Source organism: Protopterus annectens, chromosome 13.part0 (genome assembly GCF_019279795.1).
Source record: "Protopterus annectens isolate FY-2018-M chromosome 13.part0, PAN1.0, whole genome shotgun sequence".
Lineage (NCBI taxonomy): Eukaryota > Metazoa > Chordata > Ceratodontiformes > Protopteridae > Protopterus > Protopterus annectens.
In genome coordinates this window covers 244682253-244694596 of record NC_056747.1, presented here as the reverse complement: position 1 = coordinate 244694596, position 12344 = coordinate 244682253, and the positions used below count along the sequence as shown (strand labels likewise).

The 12344-nt window shown below is 40.0% G+C and overlaps 1 protein-coding gene across 1 annotated transcript in view; it reads right to left on the bottom strand.

The window, feature by feature from the left end:
* The window catches only part of KISS1R (KISS1 receptor), a 287148-nt gene extending 275089 nt beyond the window's left edge, over nucleotides 1-12059 (bottom strand). Inside the window, exon 1 of the mRNA XM_044053800.1 lies at nucleotides 11122-12059. Coding sequence (XP_043909735.1) covers nucleotides 11122-11365 — 244 coding nt within the window. The 5' untranslated portion in view covers nucleotides 11366-12059. The remainder of the gene's footprint in view (nucleotides 1-11121) is intronic.
* Nucleotides 12060-12344: the final 285 nt, after the last annotated feature.

The window sequence follows — 12344 nt, the reverse complement described above, 5'->3', positions numbered from 1 at the left end:
TCCAAAGCCAACTTTGCACTTTTCAAGACTGAGGTGGAATCCTTCAAAGCCCCTGGGCCAGAGGATAATACAGCCCAATCCGCAGAATCCTTTACAAATGCATTCTATGAGCACCTGCAGGAATGCATGGATTGTGCTATCCCAAATAAAACCAAGACTCACTCCTTCAAAAACAGGAGACCGGTCTGATGTCCCCGGCCATAAATAAGCTATACAACAGAAGGAGGAAGCTACTACATGACAGAGCAAAATCCCAAAAAGGGAAGGCATCTCTGATCAGTATTAGCAAGAAACTTCGATCCCTCTTAAAATCATCAAAGGCCAGTTTCGAAAGAAAAATTGCCCTAGACACTAAAGATAATCACAAGGCCTTCTTTAGTTATGTCAGAAACATGGGCAGAAACTCCCAGATATGCTCTGAATTGTTGCATAACAGTACAAAATATACCGAACCTACAGACGTAGCCAACATCCTGGCAGACAGATTCAGCACAAACTTCTCCCCCCCTTCCCCCCCAAAGGAGCAAACGCCTATCCCAACTGAATGTAACCTCCCTGACATCACAGATGCACAGGTGAAAGCTGCCCTCTCCAAAGCAAAAAACACAGCATCTATGGGACCAGACGGTGTCCCAGGCTGTGTCTTACATGAGCTCCAAGAAGAACTGAACCCTCACATTAAGTCACTGTTCAAACTTAGCCTTACTACAAGATATGTACCCAAAGAATGGCGTACAGCTACAGTGGTCCCACTCCAGAAAGGTGGTGCCACAACAGACCCTGGAAACTATCGCCCCATAAGCCTGACTAGCCTGGTCTGTAAAGCTATGGAGTGTATTATCATGGAACTCATAAACAAAGACATTGTGAGCCTCCAGGCACTGGACCCTACCCAATTCGGCTTTGTTAAGAGCAGATCTTGCCTCTTAAACCTAGTTGATTTCTTTGAAATGGTTACCAAAGCCATAGATGAGGGCAAGGTAGTCCACACAGCCTACCTGGACCTCGCAAAAGCCTTTGACACAATACCCCACTCGGGCATCATAAATAAGCTTACCAGCTTAAATATTAACCCCTATATCACAAGATGGGTTGCAAACTGGCTCAGAGATAGAACCCATATGGTCAGAATCGCAGGTGCCATGTCCGAATCCAAACCAGTTACAAGTGGCATCCCACAGGGCTCAGTTCTGGGACCTCTCTTGTTCGGTATATACTTCTCTGAGGTTCAGGCTAACACGGGGGGATTATGGCTGAAAAAGTTCGCAGATGACTGCAAACTGGGGGCCATAATCGAATCTCCAGATGACACAAGCATCCCCCAAAAGGGTCTCACAGAGATGGATGCTTGGTGCCAGAGCCACGGCCTCAAGCTAAATGCTAAAAAGTACATAGTCATCCCCTTTGGGAAAAACAAGGTGCCCACAAATTACCACATAGGTGGTACTCCATTAAGTACGGAAGAAGTAATTAGAGATTTGGGGACCAACGTAGATAGTAATCTCTCCTTTGGTAATCACGTTGCCAAAGTGGTTAAAAAGACCTTCTATATAGCCCACCTAATCACGAAAGGGTTCGCATCTAGATCAAGAGAGGTCACTGTGCCCCTCTACTCATCACTCATCAGGCCCATAATTGAATACAATGCCCCTTTTGGGATGTACCTTACCTGATACCTGCAGCAACTGGAGAGACCCCAAAAGTACCTCACTAAGAGGATCATGGGCTACAAACAGATGTCCTATGCAGCTCGACTAAAGAAACTCCAGCTCTACTCAGTTGCTTACCACCTACTCAGAGGCGATCTATGCCTGACGTACAAAGCCATGTTAAACCCAGAATTAACGGACATGCTCCACCTCAAAAAATCCAAGTCCCTTAGAGCTACACGCTCCAGGGACCTAAACCTCAGCACAAAAATAAATAGGACATGCTGGAGGGACACATTCATTTCCCATAGGCTCTCCTCACTCTGGAATAGAATCCCAATTCATGTTAGACATAGCCCCTCGCTGACCCTCTTCAAGCGAAATTTGGACACGTGGATGGGAAATCGCAAATTCACCCCTGGGATCTCTCCTGTGTCCCTGCTAGACAGAGGCACAGTAAACTAATCTTAAAAGGGTACCTTCTGTGACCTACTTTACAGAGGCACAGTAGGCTAATCTAATAGGGAGGCGGAAGCCAAATACACTCTGGCTAGGCTTATAAATGCCCTAGGACAGATAACCTAGTATCTACCTATGAACCTATGAACCTATGGATAGTCCGACTGGATTCATGTCCATTTTCAGCAGAGGCCCGGGGAGAAAAGCTCCAAAAAGACATTCAACAAAATGTTACATTTGTACAGTTTAAAACACAAAATAAAACACAAACAAAAGGATTTTTACACAGATGTAAACAAACACAAAAACAGATACACAAACAAATTATTATATTGTTACTCGGATGGAAAATTCTAGACAGTGTTTTAAAGAATGATACAGTATTGAATGCCTAGTAGGCTAACCTGGCAGTAGATCCAAGGAGATCATAGGATTTATAAGTTAAGAAACAATAAACTGTAGGCAGAAGTCCTCCATGTGCACATGAGTGATGGTTAGAGTTAGTCGGGATTAGGACAAGGGAAAGCCATCATTTTTTAAAGTACTGAATCAGACTTTTCTTGAATTGAGTAGAGAGAGTTCAGATGTAAGATTAGCAGGAAGAGAATTCCAAGTTTTGCCAACAGAGTTAGCAAATAGAGATTTACCAGCTGTGTTGTTGGATTTGAGAGTTTGAACTAGTAGTCTTTTGGATGAACGAAGTGCACTAAGGTTACTGTAGGGGGTGATGAGGTTTTTAAGTAGGGGTGTATTATCTGGTTGGTACAGGATCTTGTGTGCAGCTATTAGTTGGTTATCCTGAAGTAGGTTAGGCAGTTCAAGCCATCCTAGTAGATTTAGGTTATGACAGTGATGAGTTCTGTAGGCTGCATCGGTAGCAAATCTAGCAATGTGATTGTAGCTGCTAGAAAGTTTATTAAGATCATTTTTGCTGAGGTTTGTAAATAGAGGGGAAGCAGAGAGAAGGGTAGAGAGTAGATGTGTACGAGCAATTACAGTTCTGGCTAATGGTGTTAGGAAGGGCTTGATCCTATATAGTGAGCCAAGTTTTTTATTAACTGTTTTAATAATTTTATGATATGCAGATCAACCTAAAGGTTATTATATATTATAACTCCTAACAGTTTGGTTGAGGAATCTGGGGAAATAATGGTGCCGTTGTTGGATTTTAATGTAAAGATTATAGGGGCAGACCTGTGAGTGGGGGAGAAAAGCAGCAGTTTGGTTTTATTAGGATTTAACATGAGATGACGGTTAAGGAGCCAATTTTCAACTGTGTTAAAATATTTTAGGATAGAATCTGTAACTCTGTAGGTGAAGTGTCGGAGCATACTAAAGTGGAGTCATCCACATATTGAATGCATGTTGCATTTGGGATGACCTTATGCAAATCATTGATGAAAATGGAAAATAATAGTGGACCTATTATGGAGCCTTGAGGTACTCCGAGGGTGATGGGTAAAAGGGTGGATAGTTTGCTCTGCCATAGGACAGCCTGTTGTCTACCACTGAGATATGATTGACACCACTGGAAGGCCTGATCCTCTAGGGAGATGGATTTCAAAGTGTTTATGAGTATTTGGTGGTTTACCATATCAAAGGCTTTTGAAAGATCAAGAAAGATAGCAGAGGAAAGTTTATTATTGTTTTGGTGTTGGTTAATGACATTAGAGAAGGAGAGTAGGGCTGAGGTTGTACTATGGAATGGTCTAAAGCCATGTTGGGTGTTGGCTAGAAGATTATTATGGATGGGATAGTTCAGGAGTTGATTGTGGATGCATTTTTCCATAATTTTAGCCAAGGGTGATAGAATAGCTATGGGTCTACAGTTAGAAAGTTCAGCAGAGCTGCCCCCTTTATGGAGTGGGATGACATGGGATATCTTCTAGATGGAGGGAATGGATGCTTCAGTTATAGTTCTATTGATCAGGATAGTAATGGGGTATGCTATGGCATCTGCAGCTTTTTGTAAATATTCTGCAGGGAGGAGACCAGCCGACAGGGTGGTAGGCTTTAGTTTTTGAAGTAATGTTCAGACCTTATAAGCATGGAAAATTACTGCCTGAGTAGAGTTTAAAGTGCAAATCAAAGGATAAAAACAGACTATCAGAGCTAAAGTGTCGCTGTTATTCTAGTAAGTTTAAGATAAGCTGGAAATGAAGAGAAAGAACTATGTTAAAAGGACTGTCATGGATAACTACAAAGGAAGTACATCTTAAAATGCTGAAATATGTTAAAGAACATACCAGTAGCCAGGTTCATGGCATACAATGATAAAGTGCTGTCTGTGGCTCTGATGGCCCAGATTTGATTACCAACCTCGATACAGGAAGGGTTTGCCGGGCAGAGACAGAAATAATGAGACACAGCCTGCTTACATACTTCATCAATGAAGGGAGGGTACAGTTGTACTCTAACTAGAAGCCCTAATTCATATCAGAGATCAGCAGAGGCATTGCTTTCCAAGGAGAGTCGGTTTTCCGGGAGGACATTACTCACAGAAGTGGGAGACATAACCTTGTATATGTCCACTGCACACCAACCCCTCAGAATTTAGCAGTTATGTTAACACAGCTCTCAACTGTCTCTGATTCTGCCAAAAGTCCCAGATTTTACCTTATAGTTTCACTCAATCTCTAGTATAGAGAAGGTCAGAAGGAGTTGCATTGTGTCTTTGTGGACTTAGAGAAAGCATATGACAGGGTGCCTAGAGAGGAGTTGTGGTATTGTATGAGGAAGTCGGGAGTGTCAGAGAAGTATGTAAGAGTGGTACAGGATATGTACGAGGGTAGTGTGACAGCAGTGAGGTCTGCGGTGGGAGTGATGGATGAGTTTAAGGTGGAGGTGGGATTACATCAAGGATCAGCTCTGAGCCCTTTCTTATTTACAATGGTGATGGACATGTTGACAGACGAGATCAGACAGGAGTCTCCGTGGACTATGATGTTTGCAGATGACATTATGATCTGTAGTGAGAGTAGGGAACAGGTGGAGGAGACCCTGAAGAGGTGGAGATATGCTCTAGAGAGAAGAGGAATGAAGGTCAGCAGGACTAAGACAGAATGTATGTGTGTGAATGAGAGGGAGGATAGAGGAATGGTGCGGATGCAGGGAGTAGAGGTGGCAAAGGTGGATGAGTTTAAATACTTGGGATCAACAGTTCAGAGTAATGGTGAGTGTGGAAGAGAGGTGAAGAAGAGAGTACAGGGAGGATGGAGTGGGTGGAGGAGTGTGTCAGGAGTGATTTGTGACAGACGAGTACCAGTAAGAGTGAAAGGGAAGGTCTACAAGAGGGTAGTGAGATCAGCTATGTTATATGGGTTGGAGACAGTGGCATTGACAAAAAGGCAGGAGTCAGAGCTGGACATGGCAGAGTTAAAGATGTTAAGATTTGCACTGGGTGTGACGAGGGTGGACAGGATTAGGAATAAGTATATTAGAGGGTCAGCCCAGGTTGGAAGGTTTGGAGACAAAGCCAGAGAGGCAAGATTATGTTGGTTTGGACATGTGCTGAGGAGGGATGCAGAGTATATTGGGCTAAGGATGAAGCTGCCAGGTAACAGGAAAAGAGGAAGGCCTAAGATAAGGTTTATGGATGTGGTGAGAGAGGACATGCAGGCAGTTGGTGTGAAAGAGCATGATGCAGAGGACAGGAAGAAATGGAAACAGATGATCTGATGTGGCGACCCCTAACGGGAGCAGCCGAAAGAAGAAGAAGAAGGAGTTTCACTCAATCCCTCATAAAATTTTAGATTTTCTGGTAATTTATAGAGGATTATAGTCAGTTAGTAACACCAGACATTAGAGTTTTATACTTTTAATTGCAGAAAAAAATGTATTTTGATGCAAGGCCTGTTCCATTAACCTTTTAAGTGAATTAGAGTAATATTTAGAAATTGTCCCTTTTGTTGGGTTTTCGTCCCTCCCAAAGTTTTTGACTTTGTCCAGAATTCATGAGAAAAGACATTGAGAGTCATGATGAGGACACTGGGCTTGTTGCCCAACCCTTTATCCTAGGGGAATGAATGGAATGTAGGACCATCACTTCTTGGCAAACAAAGAGATTGATGAGGCGAATGAGTGGACACTTGCTTTGAAGAACTAGATATGCCAAGGATTGCAAATTTGATTATATATTTACTTCAATAAGAAATGCCAGAATACTCCATAATGGTCTACAATAATAACCATAAGATCTGGCAAAAATAAATGGTCAAATCATAAAAACTATTAATAACTAGCAATAATGCTAAATGGCAACCTAAATTTTGAGCATATTCTGTAGCCCATTTAATTCTAAAGAACAAGCCTAGTCACTTTACAGAAATTAAGACCTGACTGATTTTAATTTTACCCAATTGTTAAATATAATTCTTCTTTTTGTAAAATTCGCAACTATTTTGAAACAATTTAAAAAAAAGAAAATTCATAACTAGAAAAATCATAAGACTGGAAAGTGTAACCCGCTCAGGAAGACGTCAGACAATGTCATTATATTACAACTGTTATGGGTTATAATCTACTTGAATGTCTAAACTTGGAATGTACTAGTGGGGATATAATCAGACGGGGTACCTAATACTAAAATAAAAATCAATAATAAAAAAGTGATATAAACACTATACGGCTCCTCCCAATATTACGGAATAAGTTTTCCTAGCCATCAGAATTCGTCACTTGTTATTGTCCTTTAACATAGCCTTGATAAATAATGGGAAGTAGAAATTATCAACACAGGATCACAGCAAACAAGACAGTGAAGGTCAGTAGGTCATAAGCTTGACAGTACAAGGCATGAACTCAGCATGTGACTAAGAACAAAGAACGGCCAGCACCAAATGGGGACAAGATCTTCTTTAATAGCAGGAAGACTGGTTTCGGCCTCAAAGAGCATTTTTCAATGTCAAAATACAACTGAAGGAAAATTCAACCTTCTTTTTACACTACTAGAGCACCACCCAATGGCCAATAGATGCCAATAAGTCATAAATAGTTAATTAAATCCAAATAAAACAATTTAAAATACCAACACCCACCACCAGTATTAACTATGCATGTCACAACAAATAGAAATATACAAAAGCAAAAACGGGATACATAAAAAATAAAAAAGTACATATGGAAAAATAACATAAATATATATGTCTATGTATGGATGTACATACATAAAAGCAAAATTGATGCATGAAACATAAAAAGTCCATAAAGAAAACAGCATGTATACATACATATGCAAAATTGATGCATAGAAAATAAAAATATATTCTACAAATGTTCATTTAGACCTGGGGGAAAAAGTTCACCAAGCCTAATGATCCAACCTTTTTCTTTCCTAGTTAATATCTTGTGCCATTTGGTTTTAATAAACTTGTATTCACTTATTTTGTCAATAATAGTGAAACGGAAACAAGCAGTAGTATGTACAAGAGAATGTTTATATAAAGCATTAGTAATTACTCTATTTCTCATATTGCTGAGGTGTTCTGATATACGTAACTTCATCGGTCTGGACATCTGTCCAATATAGAACGCAGAGCAATTACAAAAAGCCAAATACACCACCCAATCACTGCTACAATTGGCCAACACTTTAATTTGATAGACCTTTGGTGTATTTTTACTACTAAACTCCTTGGTTTTAACTACATGTTTGCAAAAACTACAGTGACCACAAGGAAAACACCCCATAGGGGTAGTACCATCCAGAGTACGTTGGGATTTAATATTGGGTAGAGATGTCCGTTTCTGTCCAGGCAAAGGCTTTCATCTTGCTATATGAACTCAGCATGTCTCACTTTTCCATGAGTGCTTAACTTACGGGAGGGAATTATTTGGTTTGTCTGTTTAAATTTACATCATCTTCTTATTGAAATATAAGGACTCTAAATGTTAAGTCCTGAAATGCTAGAAAAAAAAAAAAGAAACAAAATATACAAGTAGAGTGAATATCAAGCATTGCTTTTCTCCTTTAAACTTGTTCTTTGCAGAGGTGCGAGCTCTCTTGTATCTTGCAATGTGGGAAGCAAGACCCCCCCCCTATACCCCAAACTATATATAACAAGTCCCATATCATCATACCTCAGAGAAAAGGAATATTCTGACAAATGGCGAGTCTCTGCCGCTCAAAAGGTTATCTTTTACTTCATCATGGGACAGGGCAGAGGGTACAAACAGGCATTACCTCTGCTGTAGTAGTGCAATGGCACTGTTGCAATTGGTCTTACAGGCTGTCATCTGTTTGGCCAGGAGGTGGTCTTCCAGATTAGATGATACCGAAATGCAGTGATGTCCTGCAGGTTAGGTGTAGCATGGTAATTCTATATGAATGATAGAAGACATCCACATTTCCTCCAACTACTGTACCCACTAGACCTATCTGTAATAGCTTCACATATAAAGCATTGGCAGTATCATTTCCCTCCTTCGGATAAGGAGAAAATTGTCTCTGGCACACTTCTGCTTTCCTGACTCATTCAACTTTATAACAATCCAAACTCACCTCTGAATCCATGCTATCAGCATTAGAGCCCTGTATTTACCCTCTGCACCAAAGCCTTCATTCTGCTCATATAATCTCCTGGAAAAAGTACAGCCCACAGCATGTCAAAGTATTTTTGCTGGCACAATATCATTTCAAATTATATCACATTATTAGCAAGGTCATATTTTCAATATTTAGACAATTTCTGCAGAACAAAAACTGCAAGAGACATGGAAATCTAGACAGTAAATGTGAGTGATGTCTTCAAGTACATTGGTCAGGAAGAGAGCAATACAAATGTGACTCAGCTTGAGTTGTCCCCTAGCAATCTTATGGCATATTAAGATATTCTAAGGATATTAAAGTATAATATATGGATATTAACATCTTAATGTATCCTTATAGGCTGCTAAGAGGTGACCTGTGTCTGGCATACGAGGCATTCTCTGATCTAATACTGATGGGGTTATTGTACATCAGCAAGTCAGATGGGATCAGAAATACTTGGACTAGGGATCTAAACCTCTTCTGCAACATCAACTGTGTGGTTTGGCGGGACAAGTACACATAAAACAAAGTTCATCCCTGTCCATATCCAAACACATCTTGGAGCTATGGATGGGAAACAGAAAATGTAACTCTGGATTGGGTAATATATAATTATGAAACATGGGATAGGTAAGGAAAATCTCTAACCAAATGGGATAGATTAATTCGAGCACAAAAAGAGAAACTGGCTAGGCTGAAAATGGCCTACAAGGACAGCTAGTCTAGTACTTTCCTTTGAACTTATGAACCTATATGTGATACCCTTTGTTTAGAAAAAGGGTGGAGAATTAATCCTTTATTATATCAGTGTAACAATGTCAGGAACAGCACTGCATACCATTACAGTCCTCAGATAATGAGATTTCACATCTGGTGACAATAGCTGAGATGTTTGCAGTTACCCAGAGGAGTTCTGTCTTAAATGGACTATTGTTTTGGGATGGCTTTTCTGGGTAAAGAAATACCGAGGAAGGACTTGTTTTATAATGTGATATTCTTAAGAAAATAAAAAATAAAATCTATCAATGAGACGTCTCACTGCTTAAGTAAAAAATATTTAAATTGCACTTTCATTATCAATGACCAGTATGACTTGAGTGATTGATTGTCTTTTTTAGTCATGACCTAAACTAACAAGCACTTAATTTATTTATGCATTTGCTTGTTTCTGCATTTATTTATTTACCTATCTGTTAACTTCATCTATTAATGTATTTATAAGGGAAGTGGACTGGCCCGATGGAGTTCATTTTTCTTCATCTATTAATTTATTTATAAGGGAAGTGGACTAGACCTGATAGAGTTCATTTTCAGACATGACCTTGTTATTTATTTTCATTTAACCTTTGTAGACCAGGATAGTCTCACTAGGCTAGTAGCCTCTTAAAGGAGACCCAAGGTGGCATTTATATTACTAGGGGAAATTTGGCCAGAGCATCAGGGAACTTCCTCTACACTTTTTGATAGGTGTGTGGGATCTTTTACATCCACCTGAGCTGCCATATGAGGCCTCTGTTTAATGTCTCATCTGAAGGATAACACACTCAAGAGTGCAGAACCACCTTAGGCTGCATTGCAGTGTCAATAAACAATCTACCTGGTGTGGGAATAGAACCCACATCCTTCTGCACCAAACACAAGTGTGTTACCTATTTCACCACTGTTACATTTATTCATTCATTTTCTGATATCTGTTATTCACATTGAGGGTCATAGGGAAGCCAAATACTCTATGTGGGCAGGGGGGGATATGCAGATAACTCACAAAAAGCAGCCCATTTGGAAAATGAACCAGAACCAAGCACAGTGAGGCTGTAATGTAACCACACTACTGCATCACCCCAACCTTCTTATAAATAGAGGAAAATACATAATACCAGAGTAACCATAGATATTTTACATAGTTATATACAATTATACGTAACAGTGGAATTACTTATGCAGACAACTGAAAATACAAAGTTCATACAGAAGATATTTTGTAACAGTGCATTAATAATTTAAAAAGTTACTATTTTACTGAAAAATTAAAAGTCCTACTAAGAAAGTGAAATGCAGAACATTGTAAAATGCATTTCAAGAATACGCCCTTGTCATTACTTACAGTCTATCTGGAGCATCTTATTTTGAATTGTATTATTATTTTAGAAACAGAATAGTGAGGTTCACAGCAGAATACTAAACACCTCCAATATGGACTATTACAGTGCAGCAGTTCATTATGTTGCACTATCAGCTTACCATTATAAGTCTAAGTTTCTCTTACTAGTTTTAAAAATAATAATTGTAAACAGTGGTCATATATGGATTCATGCACCCCTAGTTGTTCCTAGGTACTACGTGTTGTCGGTGCTAAGTATACTATCAAAAGTAACTATCTCACAAAACCAATAAGATGCTCTGAGTACCAACCAAAATTCAACAAAACTATCACCATCATTCTGTCCTGCATTCACTAGCATTAAAGAGCCATCCCAGACTTACCAATATAGAAGTTGGTCACTGTTCGCATCTGGGTATGCTTCGAAATTACATAAATGACCAGAGAATTGCCAGCCAAGCCAACCACCATCAGCATGGCAAAGAAAAGTGGAACTAGCCAAGCATCAAGCAGAAATGGAGGGCTGGAAGAGTCTGTGCTGTTGGGACACCGTTGTCCATCCTGATTGGAATCATTTGGTAACAAAAAAGAGTCATTTATCCGAAGGCTTGGTGAGCCTACCAACATCTCTTCTCAGTCGGGAACACGGGAAATTGCTACTGAATGTAAATCACTGCATACACTATATATCTCTTAGACAAAGTTTTCTTGATGGAGGATACAAAGTTGAAGACAGTGCATCATGCTCTTTGCACAAGTAAGGAAAAGCCTTTTTATAAAAAAACAGACAATTCAGTTTTCAAAAACGGTTTCTACTTCTCTTCTTGTTCTTTTCTTTTTTCAAGGAAATGCTAACAGTCCTGAAGACATTATTTTACCTCCAGAGTAAGGTAGCTTTTTAAAAGCAAAGGAAAGCCCAGAGCAAACTGTTTGCACTGCCTCTGATAGCACATTCCCTTAGTAGGGCAGTATCTGTGGTAACAAGCCTTCAGCAAGAAAAGACTGTATGGTTAGTCCCTTTCTGACTCTGTAAAGACATTGCAAATGCCTCACAGAAAGCACCCCACTTGGAAATTGAACCGGAACCAACCACAGTGACACTCTGCAATGTAATAGTGCTGCAGGGGGCTGCACAAAGCTATGAATTTGGCTGCACACCTGTAGGATGTCCCTCGGGAATTTGAAGTCTCTCATCTGTGAAAATCCCAACAGAAAATGCTGAATGATCTGCAGTCCTTTCTGCAGTCACATCCTTGGCTGTACACATTTGGAGTTATCTACGCTATCAGCAGCCAAGACTTTCTTTCAAGTTGAAAGTAGACTGAACTGAAATATCTGTAGGCACAGAACTCTCTCAGCATCTGCTCAGTGACTTTATTCACAGGTATTCCTGTCACAATGGGAAAAGCGGTATCTTACTGGTTAGCGCATCAGAAACATTCCCTCCTCCAAGACGGGTGGTCCTGGTACTAAGCTGGCTGACTGTTGCTGTCAAATGTTCCAGCCCTCTTTCTACCTCATGGTCTTTACAGGGCAGTCAGAGGACAAATGCAGTATCAAGCCATGTTGCAATGGCTAGTAATTCTCAACTTCATTTAGAACAAAA